The sequence below is a fragment of the Dasypus novemcinctus genome, chromosome X (genome assembly GCF_030445035.2).
Source record: "Dasypus novemcinctus isolate mDasNov1 chromosome X, mDasNov1.1.hap2, whole genome shotgun sequence".
In the NCBI taxonomy this organism is placed as follows: domain Eukaryota; kingdom Metazoa; phylum Chordata; class Mammalia; order Cingulata; family Dasypodidae; genus Dasypus; species Dasypus novemcinctus.
Window position 1 is genome coordinate 16,481,449 of NC_080704.1, and position 24,785 is coordinate 16,506,233.

General features: G+C 39.4%; 1 protein-coding gene across 11 annotated transcripts in view; it reads left to right on the top strand.

Moving 5' to 3' along the window:
- The window catches only part of GLRA2 (glycine receptor alpha 2), a 184,006-nt gene that overhangs the window by 67,248 nt on the left and 91,973 nt on the right, over positions 1–24,785 (top strand). For all 11 annotated transcript variants that reach the window (XM_071213125.1, XM_004484316.2, XM_071213124.1 and 8 more), the window contains 3 exons: positions 1,640–1,722; positions 4,730–4,867; positions 6,552–6,766. In XM_071213125.1, the coding sequence (XP_071069226.1) occupies positions 1,640–1,722; positions 4,730–4,867; positions 6,552–6,766 (436 nt within the window). The remainder of the gene's footprint in view (positions 1–1,639; positions 1,723–4,729; positions 4,868–6,551; positions 6,767–24,785) is intronic.

Genomic DNA, 24,785 nt, shown 5'->3' on the forward strand with positions numbered 1-24,785 from the left:
GACAAAATTCCCTGATATAATATAATAATGGTAAAATATATACTGACTAAAAAGTCATTTTATAATTTTACCTTTCAGCTATGTTTGAAGAAAGACATATTTAATGATATGAATATGGGAGGGCTGATGAATTTTTTACAGACATTTTAAAATAACCTATATTTGTTAATACAGCTAATGCAGAAAAATAAAGAATAAAAACAAAGTACTAATCATCACAAAACCCAGAAATGTCTACTGTTAATATATTTATGTGCTTATTTCCCAGATTTAGAAAACATTTTTAGATGATTGGGATCACATTGCACTTTGTATCTTGCTTTTCTCAATTGTATTTGAAGATGAGCAGCTTGGGTTCTTTGTCTAACCTCACTTCAAAACCTAAACCTTTCTATTCTCAAAATGGGTATTCCACAAGGCCTACTCTTTATCAGCCACAATTTGTGTTACGGTTTGGCTTATATAGAATGAATCAAATGAAGCAGTGTGAGGGAAAAGAAGTGAGCCAGGAGGGGGAGGGAAAATGGCAGGACAGCAGGGGAGGGTTTAGGGACCACTGCAGGAGTCAGAAGGGTCTTAGGAGGTAATAAATGTTTGAGACACAATGAACAGACTGTGGAGCAGTGAGCATTAGAATAACAGAGATTCTGATATCAGAGCTAACTGGGAATAAGCCTCATCGTAATGGCCCTACCTCATCATGTGATTGGTCAGGCGGCAATCATGATAGCGAGTTTGAGACCTTGCTTAGTGGACAGAGATAGTTTGAGGCAGTACTGAAAAGGGAACCCAGATCTGCTGATTCTCAGTCCTGATTTCCTTCCTTTAATCTTTGAGTCACAGAAAAATCAAAGAGCAAGAGGTGTGCACCATTCCCTGGAGGGCTAAAAAAAGGAAATGGAAAAAAGATGGTGATTCTATCAGGTATCCTGAGATAAGCCTTGGCCCTAGCTGACTGCAGGTCAGAACAGTTTACAGGTAAAGGGAAGTGTAGCTCCTCTGGGCTGCATAGAGGTAAAGACCATGTACAAACTACTGCCCTTAAATGGGTTTTTTCTAGCTCAAGGGGTACTAGTTTCAGAATGGTCAAAATTCCAGGATGAATGCACAACATATTGCTAACCCATCTACTTGGATAGGTTAGGAAATGAAGAGACTATGGAGTTAAGCATTTACACAAAGGAAAACTAATGTTTATTACAATCAATCGTGCTTATCATATCATTTATTGTTCTTAAACCAAAGTCCATCTATCCAAGGTATAATTATAAAACAGTATGAACCTTAAGTCTTTTAAACACCAATGTGGGTAAGAGTCCACTATTTTGTTACAGCATTTCTCAGTGGTTTTATTGATTCAAGAATCAAATTAAGACCAGTACCATGTAGGGTTGGGGTGAGGAAAGGAGAGCTTGGAAGGTGAAAATAGTAAGGAGTTGTGGTGAAATTCTACAATAATTTTAAAACCCAACAATGATCACTGTTCATTTGAAAAACAAAGCATTGCCGAGTGACAGCTTAGATTTCATTATTTGAATCAGTGTCACTTTGCTTAATGCCAAATGTATTTTTTGTCTATTTGTTTCTCAAGACTCAGAACTCACAGACTCAAAACTGTTTTTTTTTTCTCTTTGCTCAGACTCACCCTAACCTTATCCTGCCCCATGGACTTGAAGAACTTTCCAATGGATGTTCAGACCTGTACCATGCAGCTGGAGAGTTGTAAGTCACCACTGTTGAAATGACTGCCTGCTTGTGTTAGCCAGTGACCTGTTTCTCTGAGTATGTCATTAAGGAGAAAAGACCCACCAGACTCATTCTGTACCTACTTACCAACCCCCAAAGTCCTAATGGGAGGACAAGCAAAAGTGCTTGTGTACATCTCATACCGGGAGCTCATCAATAGAGCACAGACAACCTTTAACAGTAAAATGCCAAATAGCATGCCCTTCTTCAAAGAAATATACCTGATTTAGTATGCTTTCCTTTGAAAATAAAAATGTCTCCCAGGAACATTAAGATTATTATCCTTTACCTTCTATAAGGATTCACCTCATAATCAGAAAATTGTATTTCTCCCCATCTCATGCCCATATACACCAGCAGCCCTAAAGGAATTTTGGCAGGAAGGGATAATTGTCTTGAGGACAAGACACAGGGGCCTTACCCAGAAGGGGATGTGAGACCGAGACACGAGATGGGTTGGATTAAGAGACCTCTCCCGTTGATTTGCATGGACACCCAAAGGCATAGGGAAGGCAGCAGAGAGGAATGTTACCTGCTTTGTCCCCTGTATGCCCTAGACATGATGCCACTGAAGTCTTTGACACATGCCATAAATTGCTAATGCCTCCTAGGTAATGGAATTTTCAGTCAAGAGACATGAAATTTTTTTCTGGCTTGCTCTGTCAGTTTCTCTGTTTGTAAAATGCAGAGAATAATCAGTGCTCCTCACCTACAGGGATGTTAGTAGACTTAATGAGGCAAGGGCAAGGAAATATTTTAACTTCTTGATTTAGAAGAAGAATAAATATAAAAAGACATCAACTATTATTTTAAAAGAGGCAGTGACAGGGTTTCCTTCTGATCATTTAAAAATCATTGTAGATTTCCCTGGAAACTTCCTACAGAAAAAAAAAAACACAAAATAATGAAAGGTCTTTGGTTTAAGAAGTTTTCAGGGATAAAGTGAGAATTTCTGATTTACAACAGGCTTTATGTATTCACTCACCCTGCCACTACTCCTTCTCTTCAGAAGGAAGTTGAGAAAACATTTTCTTATATAATGCTTCTTTCTTTGTATGTCTTCTACTGCCCAAAGTGTTCCCTGCCTCACCACAACACTTCTATTTTTTCTGCAAAACAGCAGCCATAGCTGTCAACTCAAGTTCCTCTGCGGCTTAAATATCTCCAGTTAGTAAATATGCTTGCAGACCTTGGCAGACCTAAAAACAATTAAATCTATGAAGCAAAGATGTGCTTACCACTAATTTTTGATGTAGGGGTTGGAAATTATTACTTACTCCTTACTTTTCTACTCCAATGTTACTTCTCCTGTCCCCACCTCTTTACCTCTTCAGCCTGCCCCAGGCTGGGCCTTCAGGGTACGTGACCAGGGAGAAACTAGCCAGATGAGGATGTGGGGCATTTGGTTACTTGGAGTATTTGTTGGGAGGCATACAGAAAGTACTCATTCAGTGTTGCACTGGAAGAGATAGAGTTGACCATTCTCTTTATGGAGAATCAAGGCATTCACAGGGTCCCCTTCGTAATTCCTTGCTTTCCATGTGTTTATTTTTGGCTTTGAATGTTAAAGGTGGTCCCAAGAAAGAGGAAAGTAGATTCCAATTAACTTCATCATTGATTTCTAGGTACTTTTGGTGAGTTACCATATTGCAGTAAACAAGAATGAGAATCTAAAAACTTAATGAATATGCTGAGGTTATTGGCCAGCCAAGACCTCTCATAATATTCCTTCTCCTCCTCATTTTAGAGGTCATATATTACCAACAGAGGGGTAGGGGGAGAAATGATGTCTGAAAGAAGAGTAACGTTCATTTCTGGAGTACCAGACTATCCAGAAACACATGAAAGATAATGACCCAGTTAGCAAGAGCTTGGAGACTAAGAACTAACTTTGGTTTGTTAAACTGGTAACAATCTTACTTTGGATGGCTCTGGAGTCACATAACAGTATGACCTTACATAACAGAGAATTGGTTTTCCTTCATCTGAACAGTCATGAGTGGACCTATTTAGCAAGATTGTGGCACAAATGAACATTCTACATTTGCGTATTAATTTCCTCTTAGGTCACCTGCCCATAGCCTTCCCCACTCCCTGAAGTAATTGAGGGTTTAACATAAGGACTTTTTACATAAGCATACTGGAAGCAAAGCTAACAGACCCTAAGGTGGTCCAGGGCCAAGTTTGCAATGGAAACATTTTAGGCAGGTCCCTGATGAATTCATTCTCATTAAAGAAAGAATGCAGTTCATTTGAAATACTAAAAAGGATGCCATCAATTGGGTTGTCTTACTGGATTGCCACTGACACACTCATGCAAATAAAGACACTCCTCACAAGATTTTTATGTTTGCTTGTTTGTTCTTCAGAAAGATTTAGTGAATAAAAGAGGGTCAAAGAAAATAGACTTTATAGATTCCATTCTCTCATTATATAGAACAAAAATAGCTTGCTGTCTTCAATTCCTTCAATGACATCTGCTTGTCATGATGACTGCAGCTCTTTTAAAAATTTTATTATTTAATTAATTAATTAATTTATTTATTTATTTATCCCCTCCCCCCCTTGCGGCTTGCTTGCTGTCTGCTCTCTGTGTCGATTTGCTGTGCATTCTTCTGTGTTTTTGCTTGTCTCCCTTTTTTTGTTGAGTCACCTTGCTGAGTTGGCTCTGTGGTGCTTGCAGGCCAGGCAATACTCTGCAATGCCTTTGCTGGCGGCTCTCCACAGCATGTGGGAGAGCCTTCCTTCACAAGAAGGTCCCAGGACTTGAACCCAGGGCCTTCCATATGGTAGATGGGAGCCCAAATGATTGAGCTACAGCCACTTCCCTGATTGCAGGCCTTTTATTAATAATGCTCTTGAGTTGACTAAGCATGTGTCTGCTTTAAACAAGTCCCTATTGGGGGACTATTGGCTAGATTTTCAAGCTTTTTTTTTTTTTGAAAGATGCGTTCAGTTTTTCATTGTGATCTGTTTAATCCAGTTGGGTATACAATGAATGACCTGATATTTGAGTGGCTAAGTGATGGTCCAGTGCAAGTTGCTGAAGGACTGACGCTGCCCCAGTTTATTTTGAAAGAAGAGAAGGAACTTGGCTACTGCACAAAGCACTACAACACTGGTAAGTTTTCTTTTAGCTGCTGAACTCAAATGGGCTCCCTCTGCAGCTCAAGGGTATATATCCAATCAATTTAATTATGGAATATTTACCAAGCAAATGGAGCTACATGGCATGGCCTTCAGCTTGGCTCAAAACCACCTCAACAGATAAGATGCTGGTGCTCTCTGTGATAGGTCAGAAAGCACAACAGATAATTTCTCCAGAAGAAAGGACAAAGAATTGGGAATCTTTTGCTGACCATCTGCTGCCAAATAAGTCAAGGAAAGGTGGAAGAGACCTCATTTGTAGTGCAGGAAACATGAGTTCTGGTCTATTCCTGACATCCGGTCTTGACATGGGCTCCTCAGATGAATTTGCACTCTTTGCCTTAGTGGAGGAGAGGGATAATCATGTAAGTCTTTGTAAACCCAGAAATAGAGTTGTGCTTTCCAGGGGAGTTTAGATGGAAATCAGGCGGTGGGAATTTAGCTGGCTCTAAAGTCATGTTTTATCAGTACTGCTGACAGATACAAGGCCAATGGGGAGTGGGGGAGGGGATGGGGGCTGATTTGAGGTAGCAGCAACAAGTGGGTATTTGCTGGTACCTGCCCAGTTGAGTTGGTGGCTTTTCCTATGAACATCCTGGTCTTTGATATCACCCAAGCTGATTATGGAGATGCAATCAAGACATGATAGCTCACCCAGTGACAGCTCCAGAGTACTCCCTTGCAGAGTACGAAGATCCATGAACACTTGTCCCAGTGGTCAACAGGGACTTTCTGTGAAGTGACTGAGACCTGATCCCAAGGTGTTCTTCCTGACCAAGAAGGAACCAACCCTATCTCTTAAAATTTATGTGGACTAAGCCAAATTAACTTCTGGAGTTTTAATTCCAAGCCAGTTAAGAGGAAGAAAAGTGGGAAGGGGCAGGGCCATTTGGATCTTAATTGTATGTTAAAAAGTTATAATATCTTTATGAGAACTCTATTTTACAGGCAAATTAATACTGTAAATGGTTTCTAGGAATATTCTAAATGTCCCGAAGCAATCACCTCAAAGGCTAGGAAATTTTTAGGATTGGATAATACATATATATGTATTATATTTATTAATACACATATATGGCTTAAATATATTTCTTCTCTTGCTCTAGATAACACAAAGATAGGTGCACACTTGTCTAAATACTTTGGGAGCTCCATGTGAACTTTACTACTTAGGAAGGAATGATGTCAACTATTATATACATGCTAGATAGTATATGCTACATGCATATGGCTATAGGTTATATATAGTATGTTATCCCTCTCTATATATAAATATATATATACACACACATAATAACCCCCAAAATGTGAATATCTTATGTCTGATGGTCAGACTATGGAAGTTTTGCAAATTCTGAAGGTCTCAAATAATCAAGCTGCAACAAAAGCAGAGATTGTTAAAATTTAAAATGCTACATGGTTTTGGTCCAGTGACTCTTCAAATTGTTCCTTCTCACTCTATCATTTCCATTAGTGGTTGAGTTAAAGAAGAGTTGAGTTGATTACGTAGGGTGTTTTGTGCAATCTTCTTCCAAATTCATGTGCAATACTCTGTTGTTCTTGTTAAATAAAGTGGGATGCTAGCTAGAACGAGGACGATAGATTCAAATTGGACTTTAAATGATCATTTCCGATAAATGATCGTTTATTGCTTCCAGGAAAGTTTACCTGCATCGAGGTCAAGTTTCACTTGGAACGCCAGATGGGATATTATTTGATCCAGATGTACATCCCCAGCCTGCTGATAGTCATTTTGTCCTGGGTCTCCTTTTGGATAAACATGGATGCAGCCCCAGCCCGGGTTGCACTGGGAATCACCACGGTCTTAACGATGACCACCCAGAGTTCGGGTTCCAGAGCCTCTCTGCCAAAGGTAAGGCATCTCTTTGCTTGACAAGTGAACTAAGAGGTTCACCAAAGGTCTTATGGGCTGGAGAATTTTGTGAGGACAGAAATGTTTGCCATCCAGCTGCCCTGCTGCAAATGCAAATACATCGAGGGAACAAAGAGCTGAATTTGAGAGAATTAGGGTTCTGAGGGAATTGGGGGCCCTCAGCATTAGGTCATGGGGTGAGAGGAATCAGGGATGAGAGAGAAGAGGAATGTGTGGAGATAGAAACATGGACCAAGGAATCCTGTTTAAGAAACCCTCATGTGCTATGACCTCATGCTGTTTATGAGCCATGAAGTTTGCGGGAATTGGAGTAAGCTTGATGTGACTTACACTTATTGTCAAGTGTTTATTGGGGAAGCTATAATAATTCATGTGCTCTGTGAAGTCATTTACAGTAATAAAAGTTTGAATCAAGCTTCTGGAAATGTACATAAAAATCCATACCAATGAATAGATACATGAAATTACTGTGCAATATAAGAGCACAGCAAATCAGGTATATGAATCTTTATGTTCTAATTTTCCTTAATGGTGGGATATGATACTATTTTGAGTGACAGTTACCTAGAGAAGTAGCAGTGGAGTCACCTAAGAGGACAAAAATTCCTGGAAATGTGGCAGGTTGACAAGAGAAGTGTGGGGTAGATATAGGGGACACACAGACATTTTATAGCATCTCAAATAACAATCCACAAGGAGCTGCATAATCTACATTAGTGCAGGGCAGGCCCTCTGGGTTTGTAAATATTGCTTAAGTAAGTAATAAAAAGTGTCCTGCTTGTGAAATGCCCCAGCACCCCAGAAGTGTGCCAATGTGTGTGTCTCCCTTGATAAGTACACTGAGCCACTAGCTCCAATTTTCCTGGCATTTGAGTTCAATTTAGCATTCATTGTAGAGTGTCTCATACTGGTTGAGAAGTCTTTCTGAAACCCAGTTCCAGAAAATAATTGAGATGTAATCCCATATGTTTGCTGTCTTAAGCCTATGTTCGGTTTTGCTGTGGTTGATTTGATAAGAAATGTTAGATCATGCCCCGCATCATCTCCTATGTTTGGGAGATAAGACAGCAAGCATATGTAGGAGGACTATGGATTCAGTGGAAGTAAACTATTCTGAACACATGGGCAATAGTTACCCAAAGTTATTGAGTCCCATGCTGCCAAAGATAATATCAGGTTTTGTGTGCTCATAGAGTAAGGAAGCTTTTTATCTTCTAGAGTCACAAATGGCATGATGTCCCTGTTTTTTATTCCTATTGGAATACAGATGTCAGAAATATTAACAGCATTTTTGTGCCACATATTCAGATCAATTGTATCCAATAGAAATTCTAATCCACCATGTGCTACCTCTGAAACAGGTACAATTGCTTCCTTCTTATTAGTTATTAGTTATTGCCATGCCATTAGACACTGGATGCACAAATGCATTTTACCATTTAATACATGGCTAAAATATTGGTGACATATTATGAACAAATAGTTTTAAGAAATAAAGACATTTAGCCTCCAACCACTCATTTCTATAAAAAGAAGAGCTATTTATTTTCATAGGGGGAGCTTGAGATTTTATAAATTTGCTATTCATTCTTATTAACTATTATGTTTCCTTATCAATGGTCAAAACTATTGCTGAATAAAGATTCAGTGATCTTTGTAGGTGGAGTCACTCAGGAACTTGGATAAATAAAAAGAGTACAATCAAAAATCATTTTATATTTGGTTTTGAACTCATAGTGGTTATTCTTTTACCACCAACAGATTTATTTTCCCACGTGTAATTTGCTTAGGCTATTATTAAACATGGGTGGCTCTCAATTGACTGTGGGAAGATGTGACTCACATGTATGATGATAAGAAGCCAAAATGGGAAAATAAGAGAGCCAGGGGAAAAAAAGACTTGACCATATAATAAAAAAAATAAAGACTTATGCATGCACATATATATATATACTCATTTTTAATTTATAAAGATGGTAATCCCTGAGTAGATACTCCACTGTGCTGATTGCAGTTGTTTCAGAGTCTATGGCAGCACCCTATACAGAATAGGAATGCACGTGGCACATTGAAAGTAAAACATGCTTGTATAAAAAACATGGAAAACATACAAAAATCATTAAAGTTAACTATCCAATAAATAACTTAAGATTTTGGCGTATTTCCTTCCAGTCTGTTTTCTAGGCACGTTTGTTGGCAAATCCACACACGAGTGTAGATATACACATAGAAACACAGAAAACTGAGAGCAAACTATTATCCAGTTCTATACTATGTTCCATTTCCCTTGGCATTAAAAAACTGGTGTGAACATAATTTTAAAGGACTGAATAATAGCTTGTCTGATGTATTTTTTTAAAAAGATTTATTTATTTATCTATTTCTCTCCACTCCCTCCCACCCTGGTTGTCTGTTCCCTGTGTCTATTTGCTGCATCTTCTTTGTCCACTTCTGTTGTTGTCAGTTGCCAGGAATCTGTGTTTTTTTTGTTGAGTCATCTTGTTCTGTCAGCTCTCCGTGTGTGCGGCGCCATTCCTGGGTAGGCTGCACTTTCTTTCACGCTGGGCGGCTCTCCTTACAGGGCGCACTCCTTGCGCGTGGGGCTCCCCTACGCGGGGACACCCCTGCATGGCAGGGCACTCCTTGCGCGCATCAGCACTGCACATGGGCCAGCTCCATACAGGTCAAGGAGGCATGGGGTTTGAACCGCAGACCTCTCATGTGGTAGACGGATGCCCTAACCACTGGGCCAAGTCTGCCACCTGTCTGATGTATTAATCACAATTTATTTTACCCTATTGGACAATTAGGATTTTTCTTTTGTAATTATGCCCATTGTAATATATCTGTATATGAGTATTTGTGCCCTGTTGTGCTCTAGGGGACAAATGTATAGTTTAAAAATATTTCGATTTGTAATAGGAAAAAAAAGATCAAATAAATTGAGGATGATTAGAGTGAGGGAGGGAAGATTGATGGTTAGATGTTTGATGTAATTTATTATTCCATGCAGCAGGAACTTTATCTTGTTCACCACATCCACTTCAGTACCTGGAACAGTATCTGGCTTAGACTAGATGATCAATCAATTCTCACTGAATGGATAAAGAAAAAAACAAATGGGGAGCAATTGTAGTTCAGTGGTTGAGTGCCTGCTTCCCATGTGCGAGGTCCCAAGTTCATTTCCTGGTACCTCCTGAAAAAAAGAAAAAAAGAATGGACAGCCATGTTCTCCCATGTAGATAATAGAGTGGACTTAAAGCAGAATCTATTGGTAAAAGTTTTATGGAGGAATATTAGCGTTTTAATATATAGAAGAACTGTCTAGTAAAATGAGATGCACTATCGAGGAGTGGAATTTCTCTAAAGAATATGTCTCCCTTTTCAGAAGTTCTCAAGCAGACTCGGGGAGTTAAGAATATATCCACAATGATCATAAATTTTGAAATAAAGCAGACCTGGATCTAAGTCTTTGCACCTTCAGCTCATTCAACCTCTCTAAACCTCCGTTCCCTCACTTCTAACATGGGAATAATATTAACTACCTTCTTTCAAAATTAAAATGAGAATGAGATGAGGCACCATCTATATGAATTGTTTAGCCCGATTTTTGTACGTGGTAGGCACCCAATTCATTCTGATCATTTTCATGGTTGTTATTACCAGCCCAAAATATAATGGAAAGGATTGCTCCATCGGATGGGAGGTTACAAGACTCCTAAAGCGCCTTTTGAATGATGATACCATTTTCTTTGGATGGCGAATTATTTGGTGATAGTCCTGCTTCCAATGAGATGTGCCAGAAGTTTATCATATGCATGAGTGTATATGTATATGTATGCATGTGTGTACATACACACGTGTGTGTTTTTCATAGTTAGGCAGTTTTCTGAATTTGTTAAGCTCCCAAGAGCTTAACAAGCAATGGCTTTGTTTCTCTCCAATCACAGATGTTAAACATCTCAGTCAGCTCTGCCTTTTCTACCCTGGAGGACACTTCAGACAGAGTCCTTAGATTCTCAGTCATAGCATACTATGCCATTATAGACCCAGAATGCATAAACATGTATTTTTCAATTTAATAGACAGCTAAAGGGTTGGTTACAAACACTTTAGGCAAGTCCATTATCATATTTTATAAAAATCATCTAGTCTGAAACAAAACTTCAGTCTCATATCCAAATCAATGCTCTTTTCCTCCCTTGGCCTCAACTCAGGCCTGACATTTAGTTTGAAGATGTGCAGTGAGATGGGGCCCATGGTCTTTTCCATCACAGTTCTCCCTTGCTTTCCCACTTCTCTTCTCCACCATTGAGTGCTGGAGGGCAAAGGGGTGGGCAAGAGAAAAATTTTATGTGACTAACACTGTTGGATGCTGGTTACTGGTGCTTGCCCTAATAGCAAGCTTCTAAATGCTGGCTCCCTGGTGACTTGCACTTGTGAGATGTTTTGGGATTCCAAGGTGGGTCCCACATACTACACCATTCCTGGATGAATCATCCACTCTCTGGCTGATGCTAACAATCTCCTCTTAGCTATCACCTTCTTGTTGCATATCCCACCCAACTTTTTACTCCTGTAGTCCCCTCAGTCAAGTAGGTAGTCCTCTTGGTTGACATGTTTTCAAGAGAGCTCACATTTGGCTATCTTCCACAACATATATTTGGCCCACCAAGATCTCATGCATTCTTGCCTTTAACTTAGTCAACTTTGCCAACTGCTGACATTTTGCCCTCACCCCATCATCAGTAGCTCAGCAAGCATATGGCATATGGAGGAGATGCTTGTCTCTTCTTTTACAGGCGTTGGGATGAATCCCCTCTCTTATCTATAGGAGAGGAGGAAAAATGCAGTATCACTGCCAATGCCTACAAATTCTATTACTTCAATGAACTCGTCTCAAATATGCAGTCTTCGGTAACAATAGAGGGCATTGGATATAATGGTCCCCGGACAGCATTTACTTTCTTCTAGAAAATTTTACATCCTGTCTGCATATGTAGTCTCTTTTCAGAATGAGGCTTTACTCAGAATTCTGAGGTACAAAGGACATTCCATTCCCATACTGTTATACTTGTAAATAAACATATTAATTTTAGACTTTTATTCTGATGAAGGTAGGGACCACATCGATCTTGTCCACCTTTATATACCCACCACTCAGCATAATGCCTGTCTCGTTGTAGGTGGTCAGTGAAGAGTTGTTTAATGAAGGAACAGTGTTGAAAAGACTTGTAGTCAAGTAATATTCCAGGTGTAATTTAATTGGTGGCTCATTCATCATTCATTTATTCAACTAACATTTATTGAATATCTTCTCTGCACCACACTTCATACTAGGGGATGGGGAAATCAAAGATTAATAAAATATAGTCTCTACCCTCAGGGGCTTGTATTCTGGTAGGCCAGACACAGACATTTGGAGTGATGATTATTAAACAGTGTGGAATAGAAGGACATTCCAAGAGAATTCCTAAACTATTAAATAGGGGAGAGAGGAATGGAGGGAGGGAAAGAAGGATGGAAAGAAGGAACAGTATTAGGAAAACGTCCTGCAGAAGGGGACCTGAGCTGAATCTATGAAGTAGATTAAGTAGAAGAATTAGGAAAAGCTGTAAAGGTCCTTCCAGGCAGTAAGGACCTCCTACTCACAATATTTTGGATACACTTATAAAATAAGATTTTCTAAGACAATCTGGGCAGGTTTCCAACATGCTTCACAAATTCTAAACACATTTAAATAAGAAACTGTGTTTATTGATTCCAAGTTAATTTCCTGCCTTCCTGCCAACCAAGGCTTTTAATTTTTTTATTTTATTTTGTTTTTTAGCAGTTCAATCCTTTTCCTAAATACAGGAAAATCAAATACCAGCAAGATATCTGTTCCACAGGTACTCTCCCATTTGAAGCTTTAAATTTACATCTCTGCCAACCTCTAAGAAGTTGTTCTGTTAGCAGTGCTCTAACCATTTGGAACAGGAAACCCCTAGCAGCAGACTAAAGGCTGGGTGTATTATTGTCTTTCCCACCCACAGGAAAATATCAGGATGGATTGAATGGAAGGCTGTCAGACATCAGGCAAGCTTTGAATGTGGCCAAATGGGGTTAAACAATTATTTTCATTTACTCTGTGTTAGTTATTATAACTGAATGATTTACAGCCCCTCCTATCTGTACCTTGAGTCCTCATTTGTGGCTGCCACCTAGAGACTGTAGAGGTAAGAACAAGCATTGGTAGGGGACAGCTGGAATGACCCAGGTATGCAGCTGGCTTTGACAGCTCTCAGGTCCAAGGATCCAGAAGCATTATCTTTAGCCATCATTAGTCAGGATACCCCATTTCCTACATAAGGAAATTTCCCCTTACTTTTCAGCCATCTGGTCAACTAAGGCCAGCTGCCATGTCAAACAGCTGCCAAACCCAGAATAGCTTGAAATTTAAAACAAGAGAGGCTATAAACCTGCCATGTTTGGTGTTGCTTTATTTCCCACCAGAATGCTTCTATTTAGAGACTGCAGTAAGAGAAACTATGGAAGCAGTAAGACCAACACCTAGAAGAGTTTTGAAATAAGGATTTGTTTGTATAAAAGATATGTCTGTTTTAGTTCTAAAACATAAAGATGATTGTTCCTTGAATCAGGTACATCCCAGGCTAATTGGAATGACATTTTTAGGTCACACTGGTATTTGTGAAAGAGGTTGGGAACAATTTTGTATTGTACATAATCAAAGTTTTATGACCTTCTTGGCTAAAAGATTGAAAAGGAAGAAAGTCGAATATTGGCAAAATGGTCTGCAGACTTGCTTGCTTTAGTCAGATGTCTGCATGTGTGATAGACTTCATAAACTTTCCCTTCTGACATTTCCCAAGCCACAGAAAATTGAAGAGTTGTTATTGTGGTGAGTGTGTGATAAAAATATGCAGAGAGATGATGCTTCTGAATTCTCTGGGGACAGAGCTGGAGCACCACTGGCACTTTAGCTCAAGAATGTTTTTGGCAGCCTTTGCAGGGGAGCTGACAGTGGGAGAAACTACCCACTGTCAGCTTCTGCCCGAGTCCCAGTGAGGCTCATAATCCTTCTGGGGATAGCATTTTGAGGTTCAGGATTATTTTGGACTCTCTTTCTTCCCATTTCACTAAAATGGGCAACTCTGACTGGGTCATATAGTCTAACTGGCTTCAGTCCTTACAAATGCCACAGAGTGAGGACAAAATGAACTATTATGGAACATGAAATACAGTGTCAGTCACTGTTATATGCTTAACATATAAACAAGAAGAAACAGACCTTCTGCCCTTAAGAAGACTGACATATAAATAAAATACATAATACACTTTTGTGCATTAAGGGCAATAGCATAGTTGTTTTTTGCTTTTTGTTTGTTTTCTTTTACAAAAATGGCTGTAATGATTCCCCTCCCTATATTCACATCATGGGTAATAACACCCCACTCCACACTGACTGTAAACCTGGCCATGTGATCTGTCATGGCCAATGGGGCAATAGCATATGTGACGTAAGTGGAGACTTGAAAAGTGCTTCCATATTGGCGCTAGCTCTCCTGGCTGCTCTTGGGATCTTATGGCCATGGCCATATGAATAAAGCTCAGTCTAGCCTGATAAATGATGACAGACACCAGACCCAGTTATTTCTCTCACTCTGGTGATGGCCAAACAACCTCCAGATATGTGAGGCTGCAGACTGCCAATGGACGGCAAACACATGTTAAACCCAGCCAACACCACATAGAGCAGAGATAAGACATTCCAGCTGAGCCCAGCCCAAAGTGCTGACCCACAGAACTGTGAACAAATAAATAGCTGTTGTTTTAAGCCACTATATTTCAGGGTAGTTTGTTAACACAGCAAAAGTCAGTTGGTAGAGGTAGTGATAGAGTTGAGTACGAAGGCTATGGCTGCTTACATGAGGATCCTTGGCCCAATCTGAAAGCTTTCTGGAAGCAGGGACATGAGGAAGCAGCATCTGAATTATTTTTCTTGACTATAGATGAAATTCTTCTTTGGACACAAATTCCCTAACATCAATATAATTTTTAAGGAAATGACAGATAAGAATTTTAGTTTCTGTGGAACCAATCTATAATACTCTACACATTTAGTGTCACAAGATTCTTTCTCCTTAACTTTCAAACACTCTTAAGGTCTCACCATTTCCAGGTAGCTTTCTCAAATACTTGGAAAATTTTCTTCACAGCCTTCCACAAGAGGAATGTAAACCAAATTAGGTGATTGTTGAGTGTCTGCCTCTCTTTATAAAACATTTCTCATGAACAGGAAAGCTGCAGGATGCTAAAGATAAAGATACCAATTTGAGTGCTCATTAACAATTAGGCAGGCTTTCCTTTTTTATTTTTTATGTATCATTATGCTAAATGTGCTAATTTCCTCAAGAGAACTATGCGCTTGTGTGTATGCATTGATGTGCTGTAATGCATGAATGCATCTAAAGGTACTATATTTAGGAATTAAATAGAGATGCTATGGCATAGTAGGAAATATTAGTAAGTTCTCATCTGATATATTAGTTTTCCACTGGTGTGTAACAAACTTGGTGGCTTAAAACAATACCCATTTATTAGCTCACAATTCTGTAGTTCAGAGGTCTGGTGTGGCATGATTGGGTTCTCTGCTCAGGGTCTCATAAGACTGAAATGAAGGTGTTGGCTGGGCTCTGAGTTCTCATCTGGAGGATCTAGGGAAGAATCTGCTTCCAAGATCATTCTTGCTATTGGCAGAATTCAGCTCCTTACACTGTACATCTGAGACCCCCATTTCCTGGCTGACTGCCAGCCAGGGGTCACCCTTACTACTAGAGACTGCCCACATACCTCTTCAAGTCACCAATGGTGTGCTGAATCCTTCTTGTGTACAGATCTCTGACTTGCTCTAGACCCAGTTTTAAAGTGTTCATTTAATTAAGTCAGACCCACTCAATAATCTCCCTATTTTAAGGTCAATTGGTTTGGAGACTTAGTTATATCTGTAATCCCTTTACAGCAGTTCCTAGATTAGTGATTGACTCACTAACTGGCAGAAGGAGTGTGTACACCAGGGCCCACAGATACTGGGGGTTCAACTTAGAATTCTGCCTACCGCTGAATTACTACAACACTCCTGTATTAGTCAGACAAAAGGGGTGCTAATGACAGTACCAGAAATTTGTTGGTTTTTATGAAGGGCATTTATTTGGGGTAGAAGCTTGCAGTCACAAGGCCCTAAAGAGTCCAACTCAAACTTACTTCTTCATCAAACTCTGTTGCCACGTGTTAAAACAAGATGGCAGGTGACATCTGCAAGGGCTCAGCCTTCCTCTTCCCTTTTTAGGCTCCATGGGTCCAGCTTCTTCTGATCTCAGCTGTAGGCTGGCATGGGGTTCTTTTCTCTCTGGGCTCAGCTGCTCTGGTCTCTTCACAAGATCAGCTATAAACTATTAAGCAAATTGCTCATCTCTCTTCCTGGGACTCCAGCATCAAAACCAAGTTCTTTCCTCTGCTGTGTCTTTTTCTGTGTATCTACTTGCCTGTCTCCCAGATTGATTGTCCATCCATATAACCGACAAAGGGGGCAGGGACTCAAACTGAGTCACCCTAATGACATGGTTGAATCAAAGCCTCAATTCCAACATAATTTAATCAAAGGCATCTTTGGATTAAATACATCCAAGGATTGTATTAGATTCAGCAATCTAAGGGTGTCACGCCCAGAGGAACAGACCAGCCTACAAACATAATCTGTATCTCTTCTTGAAATACATAAATAATATCAAACTGCACAACTCCTCTCATGATCTCCCTGCTTCCACTTTTGCTCCCTACATTCTATTCTCAACACAATATCCAAAAGGATCCTGCTCAGCACCTCTCTGTAGAAAGTCCTCCCATATCTTCCTATCTCACTCATAGCAAGAGCCAGTGCCTTCACCCTGGTGAATAAGTTATCCATGATCTGTTCCCCAGTTCTTCTTGACCTTATCTCCTACTAACACACCCCATTGCTCACTCTTCTCAAGGCACACTGACCTCCTTACAATTGCCCAAATATGCCAGGTGTTTGCGCCCACTTCTAGGCCTTTGTGATGACTGTTCTCTCCACCTGGAAAGCTCTGCCAGATACCCACATGACTAATTTCTTCACCTTCTCCATGTCTTCATTCAAATCTTACCCTTTCACTGAAGCCTTCTCTGGACATCACCCTACCCAGGCCCTTGTCATCACCCTAATCCAGCTCAACTTTTCCATTTTTTTCCTTTGTCTCCTCACAGCACTTTGTCACCTTATAGCAAATCTGTGATTTATAGCAAACTCTATTATTTTGTTTATTGTTTACTGTCTGTTTCCCTTGAATAGACTATAAGCTCCATGAGAACTTACAGATTGTCACTCTAACATAGGATTTTTATAAAATTTCACTTCTCTTGCTAAATGTATCAAGTGGTGTTAGATTCATTTTTTGGGAGATCTTTTTGATAAAGAGTAATCTACTCAAAGAAATAATTAAAAAACAGCAATGATTTAGATGAGAGGGCATGTAGCCAGGCTATTTTTTTATCTTAGATTTGCTTCTTCAGCTCTGTCACCACCGTTCAGGAGGTTTCTCAATACAATTGTCCATTTTCCCTTCTTGCCCCCACAATTTGTTTGATTGCAAATGTATTCTCTGAATTCTGATAAAGGCCAGAGGTCTCCTTATCTGGGCTCTCTACAGCAGCTCTGGGTCAGAAGGGCAGCTTCATATTTTTCCATGGGCCCCAAACATCAGGAAATGCCCCCCTTTTCTTTACCTAATAAAAACCAAGTGGGTTTTTGTTTCCTCTTTTTTTTTTTTTTTTTTTTTAAAGATTTATTTATTTATTTAATTTCCCCCCCTCCCCTGGTTGTCTGTTCTCTGTGTCTATTTGCTGCGTCTTGTTTCTTTGTCCGCTTCTGTAGTTGTCAGCGGCACGGGAAGTGTGGGCGGCGCCATTCCTGGGCTGGCTGCTCTTTCTTTTCACGCTGGGCGGCTCTCCTCACGGGCGCACTCCTTGCGCGTGGGGCTCCCCCACGCGGGGGACACCCTTGCGTGGCACGGCACTCCTTGCGCGCATCAGCACTGCGCATGGCCAGCTCCACACGGGTCAAGGAGGCCCGGGGTTTGAACCGCGGACCTCCCATATGGTAGACGGATGCCCTAACCACTGGGCCAAAGTCCGTTTCCCATCCTCTTATTTTAAGGTATCATCTAAGACCATCTGTATATTTGAATCCAAGGATTGCTTTGATTCGTCTTACACTTTAAAAGCCATGAGCTCCAATCTAGAGCAAACTGCCTAGAGCAGACCATTATCAACCCCTCACAAAAATGACTGCGCCTTAACAAAATCAGAATATCAAAATATTTTCCAAACTCAATATGAACTGATCTCATAAAATCTTAGAGTTTTGTGTTGTTATCAGAAAAAGGGGCCTCAGAGAACCTGTTAGAGATGGGAAACTGCATATATAATTTCCACAGGCAAGAATTAAGGTAATGGTCATATATCCATTGCTCTAGCCTCCTAAGTGTAATGGGGGATCCCAGTTTGATAGGCCAGGCTATAAATTCATCCCAGGATGCAGTAACTCCAGGCATGTCAAGGAATTACCAGGTGAGCCTGCTGGGGGATGTCTATTTACGTGAGAGCAAAGACAAATCCTTTTACTCACTCATTTAATTCATTTAATATTCACAGTGTATCTGGGACTTTAAGACACACCATTTTATATTTTCTTATCTCTGATTTTAAAATTGAAGGCCAATCAGAGTTGAATAGGAGCCATTTTTCTTTCTTGGTAATGTGTGAAATAATGGTGGATCTTACAATTGCTAGCATCTTAGACTTATTGAACCTCTATACAGAACTTCTTCTACAGGCAGCCACCAAACTTGGCACTGGGCATAGAGAAGTGAATAGAAAAGACATGCTCCAAGCCTCCAGAGCTCACACCCCGCTGCAAGACAAATGCTGAGCACATAACTAGCAGGCAGCACTTACTAAGAAGTAAATCAGGGTGCCATAGGAATGTGCAACAAGGTAACTGGTGTTTATCCAGGAGTCAGAGAGGGCTTTTCCCAAGGAACTAAGTCTGAGTGGGACTTGAAGGCTGAGTACGAGAAGCCAAATGAATGTGGCAGGGGATGGTCTGAGAAGAGGAAACAGCTTGTCTATAGGGTTTGAAGTTGGAATGAGCCAGGAAACTTCAGGGAAGTAGAAAGACAGCAGGACTAGATGTAGAGAACAGAAGGGGAAGTGGCAGAGACAAGGCAGGTTTGTATCACACAGGGCCTTGTAAGGCCATAGTAAGGAATTTTAGCTTCTCTTCATGGGGAAGTAATGTGATCCAAATCATCTTCTTAAAAGGGCCATGATGACCACTGTATGGGATATGGATGCAGTGAAACTAGTTGGGAACTACAGCGATAAAAAGGGAGAGATGGCTTGGATAGGGTATCAGCTGTGGAATTAGAAGGGAATGGATGAATTTGAAATAAGTTTTGGAGGCAGAATTGCTGGGTTATAGTCATCAACGGTACATAAGGAGTTGGTGGAGTCAAAAATGGAGTCAAAGTCAATTACTGGAGGAAAACAAATCCTAAGGGAAGAAGATATAAGGGCCCACGGGGTGGAACTGAAGACAATACCCCAAGGTTAGAGGAAAGAGGTGTTTTGACAGCAATCTGGTGTCTGTAACTCAGACATGAGTACTAGGGAAGGAAGGCTGCAAGGAACAATGGAAAGCATCCTCTACAAGCACTGGGAGAACAATCAGGCACTGATGTGCAGTTTATGTATCAAAGGATACTGTCACTGGGGGCTGAAGCATACTTCCTTATTTAGGGCTACTGTTGGAGCACAGTGGATTGAGTAGTGCTCTTTAAACCAGTGGAAGTAGTGGGAGAAGCCATCTCCTATGGTTGGCATCAGCAGGAAACAGTAACTGCAGCCCCAGTTTTGTGATACAACCAACCTAAGCTTCATGGTCATCAGCATGTTTGGCAGGAAACCCTGCCCATGGGATTTAATGGGAATGTTTAGACCATTTACAGTTAATGAGATTTTGATATGGCTGTATTTAAATCTACCATCTTGCTATGTCTTTTATTTGTCCCATCTGTTCTTTGTAATGTTTTTCTATTTTTCCTACCTTCTTTTGGCTATAGTACATATTATTATATTTTATATCCTTTGTTGGCTTATTACCCATAACTCTTTTTGTGTTATTTTTATGGTTGCTTTAGGGTTTATAGTATATATCTTTAACTTATTACATTCTACCTTCAACTAACATTATGTCATGCTCATATAGTACAAGAGTCCTACAAAGAAAACTTCCATTTCTCCTCTCTCAGTTTTTGGGCTATTGTTGTCATATATTTTACTTCTACACATATTTTAAGCCCTACAACTCATTATTATTTTTGTCTGAATAGTTAATTATCTTTAAAATGATTCTAATAATTTGAAAACTATCTTGTATATTCACCCATGTAGTTACCACGTCCAGTGCACTTTACTATTTGGGTAGATCCATTATTCTATCTGATTTTCTTTTTCTTTTGCTGGTAAGACTTCTTTCAGTGTTTCTTGTAGTGAAGGTCTGCTGGTGATGAATGCTTCCAGCTTCTGCATGTGTGAAAAGTCTTTTATTTCACAATCGTTTTAGAAAGATGTTTTTATTGGTCATAAAATTCTAGATCGAATTTCTTCCAATCAGTATTTTAAAGATGTTGCTCCACTGTTTTCTCACTTGCATTGTTTCTGATGGGAAATCTGCTGTCATTTTTCTTCCTGTGTACATAATGCATCTTTTTTCTCTAGTTATTTTAATCTTTGTATCCCTTGTTTTGAGCAATTTTATTATAATGTGCCAAAATGTATTTTTCTTCATTTTTCTTGTGCTTGTAATTCATTGAGCATTTTAGATTTGAAGGTTTATAGTTTTCATCATTTTTTGGGAAAACATCCATTATTTTTTCAAATAATTTTTCTGTAGGCCCCTGTCTCCTTTCCTTCAAAGACTTAAATTGTTTGGTTTTTCACCTAATTAGAATATTTTCTTGCTTCTTTGCATGCCTGGAAAACTTTTATTAGATGCCAGGCATTGCGAATTTTACTTTGCTGGGTGATGGATTTTCATTGTTACCATTATTACTTCTAAAAAATTATTGAACTCTTCTAGGATACAGGTAAGTTACTTGGAAACAGTTTAATCCTTTTAGTGTTGCTATTAAGATTTGTTAGGCAGGCTCAAAGCAGCGTTTTGTTCAGGCAAGACCCTTCTGAGTACACTATTTAATGCCTCATGAATGACCAGGTTTTCCCAATCTGGCTTGTAGCACAAGTAATACTCCAAGCTCCATGGAAACTCCATGTACTGTTCCCTCTAATTCTTTTTTTAAAATGTACCCCACCAGATGGCTTCCTTGTCTGTTTGCTCATGGTTTTTGCTTGTTGTCTGCTCACTGTCTGTTTGTTTCTTCTTTTAGGAGGCACCAGGAACCGAACCCGGGACCTCCCATGTGGGAGGGGGGTGCCTAACTGCCTGAGCCATATCTGCTCCCCATTTAATTCTTTTTGGTGGTTCTTTCCCTGACTCAGTTACTTTCCTTACTTGGCTGCAGTTATCAGTACTTTGCTACATGCTCCCTCTTCAGACCTCTGAAGTGCTCTCTCTGCAGTTCTCACCTTTCTGGTATTCTGGTACTCTGTGAACCCTGGCTGTTATGGAATCCCTAACCCTCAGCTATATCTCTTCAATTCTGGGAGTTTTGGGGGGATCTGCTTAGGTTCCTCCTACTTGCATTATGGCCTAGAAACTCTCTTAAGGCAGTAAGCTGGAACATTAGACCTGACCTCATGTGTTTTCCATCTCTCACAGATCACTATCCTTTCTTGCCTAATATCTAATGCCTGGAAAACCACTTTTTTCATGTATTTTGTCCATATTTTTGGTTGACTGAAGAGGAAGGGTAAATCTCATTTCCTGTTGCTCCATCTTGTCCTTAAGCAGAAGTCACTGCCATATTTTTGAATCCCTGATTTATTTTTTTAAATGCACATGGAATGTAAATGAATTGAACATGAAAATTTAGATAATTGAAATATCAGAAGTAGCATTAGCTTACAAAAGCTAAGAGGATGGTTTTCCTAATCCAAGACTGTATTTATTAAATACATAATTTATGAACTCTAAGATGATAACAAATGTTTTGTAAAGAAATTAATAATTGGTATGTATGGGCATGGATATTAATTTCCTAATGGAGAAATCAATTTTACTCTACAAAATATTTCATTAGAAGATTTGTTTCAAAGTGATATGTTCCAACATATTTAGGCTGATAATTGGTTGGTTACTCTTAGCTCCTTTTTTAAATAACACTCTGAAGTGCTTTTGGGGTGGGGGAGTGGCCTTATCTCCCATCCAGCAACTCCACAGTGGTTCCCATTTCCCCCCATGGATTCAGTCCATGGGGGGAATTACATAGATATCCAAATCACATAGATATTCAGTTTAATCAGGCTCAGTTCAATTCAATAAATACTCAAGGTGCACCCACTATGTTAGGCATTAAATAGGTCAAAAAGATAGTAAGATAAACCCTGTCCTTGAGGAATTTATGCTCAAGTACAAGAGTCAGCAAATGTTCTCTGCAAAAGGCCAGATAGTAAATATTTTAGGCTTGCAAGCCATAAGGCTTCTGTAGCTACTAGTCAACTCTGCAGCTATAGCACAAAAGCAGCCATAGACAATACATAAATGAATGGGTGTGGCTGTGTTCCAATAAAATTCAGGATCTAATAGGAAGAACCAGAGAAGTACAAACATAGAGTAATGTATGAGTCACAAAGTTGACCAGAAATAAATACTATGGGATATCAAAAAGGGAGATTCATATCTGAAATATATGGTTTTTAAAAGTAAAGAATGATTTAACAGAGGTGGCACTAGTTGAGTTGATATATTAAGATTAGATAGAACTAGGATAAGCAGAAAAGACAGGAAGATTTGAAATAAATTTCAGAGATGAGTAAGCACTGAAGATTTTCGGGAAGAATTAAGTAGTCCTGTTCAGCCATAATATTGATAACGTTTAGGAGTGAAGTGAGAAATAAAAGAATTGTAAGGTCTTTGGCTCTCCCCAAACAGAAACACTTTCCTTCTCTAGATCCGTCAAGCCTCCTCTCTTTGGTCCTTTATCACATTCTAACTTATATTACGTTTACTTTTGCTTTTCTCTTTGTTCTTCTACTAGACTATCCTCATCTCTAGGGCAGTAATTATATTCCTGTTGTCTTTAAATCCCCACTGTTTCTAGCACAGAGGTAGAACCTAGCAGTAGAGCAAAAATATTTGTGGAGTTCAATAAAACCATCCATTCCATCCCAAACCATTGGAATTACCAAATAGGCACAGAAGCCCTGTAGAAATAGTTTAAAGACTAGCTGACTGAAAAGGAGGGAAAATGTTCATTGGTTATACATTAGCACCTTTGTTTTATTTGTCAACAAGGGTTTTAAGAGGTCTTGCAGGGTGAACACTAATGTCCATGCAATTGTGTATGGGTTAATTCCTTTAATTCCATATCATATAGATTTGTCCATAATTTATAGCCCCTTGAAATCCAGCTTCTAAGTTGCAATTCTCCACAGTCTATTTCAAGGGGGAAATCCATGTGGATAAGTACTGGAGTATTATTTTTTAATCAAAAGGTTAATTAAGTGAATTAATCTTTAGTTTGAAGACATTTTTGCATGGTTTTTGGAATAAATACATTAAATGGGTTAAAATCAAACCAGTGTAATATTAAAATGAATAATAAAGCTTAGGGAATGAGTAAAAAAACTTACGTATTCTATTAATTATGCAGCAGCAGACAAAATTGCCTATGGCAAGTTTAACCTGAGAAGACAGGAAGACTGATATTCTCAAATTCTCCCGAAATCGCTGGTATCTCCATAGAAATCATTTTATAAAATATATAGTGTTTCACAAGTACATAGTTTCTGAGCAGTTCTTCAAAGAAAAACACCAAGCAGTTAGCATTGAAATGACCCTTCTGGGTTGCAATGAAAGTAACTGCAGAATTATAAACTGGCTTTGTCATGTTCACTGAGAAAATGGAGATAGACAACAAATATGGAATCTGACCACACATGAGTGGCTGAGAAGAGAGGAGGTCTAGAATCATTTAATTAGGATTTTCTAGAAGCAAGCAGTGACACCATACACCAGCAGGATCTGTTTATATAACACCTGTGTGTCTGTGAGACTATGTAGGCGGTAGCTTATGAGTAGGGAAGTTCTTTTGTTAGTAAATGTCACCAAATAAGCAAATAAGTTGAGGGAAATATGACAGCCAAAGTCTGTGTCACTACTCAGAAGAAAAATGAATTGTATAATAAGGATATAATGTATACTTGGAGATATGAGGCAACAAAGCAAATTTCTGCCATGGTCATTAAGTGCCATCAGAGAACTGTTAATCTATTCTTTATGTGACTTCAAGTAGGTCATACAAAATGAGGTCTCATGTTCTCTCTCCTAGAAACAACTCCTAGGGAGGAGTTTTGAGAACATCTCTCACATACCAAGATCCTGGAGACAAAACACTGGTTTGGAATTGAGAGCAAAAAGATCCTCCTCCCCCTAGTGTCCACATAGAATTGCTGCTTCTGCCCTTTCCTGGCCTTACTGAGATGGAGTTAAAACAAAACCAACAAACAAAATGCACACACAGGGATATAACAAAGGGATAAGAGCCAATTGAAAGACCTCCTGGTAGCCAAAGCTGGAACAATTGTGTTCCATTATTACCCAAATTATAAGATAAACATCCATGAGTCCACGCTGATATAAACAAATGATTGGATATCATGGGAGAATAGACAAATCTCCATGACAAAGAATTCCAAATGACTTATATTGATATTTTGCCCTCAAGGAGGTGGAGCA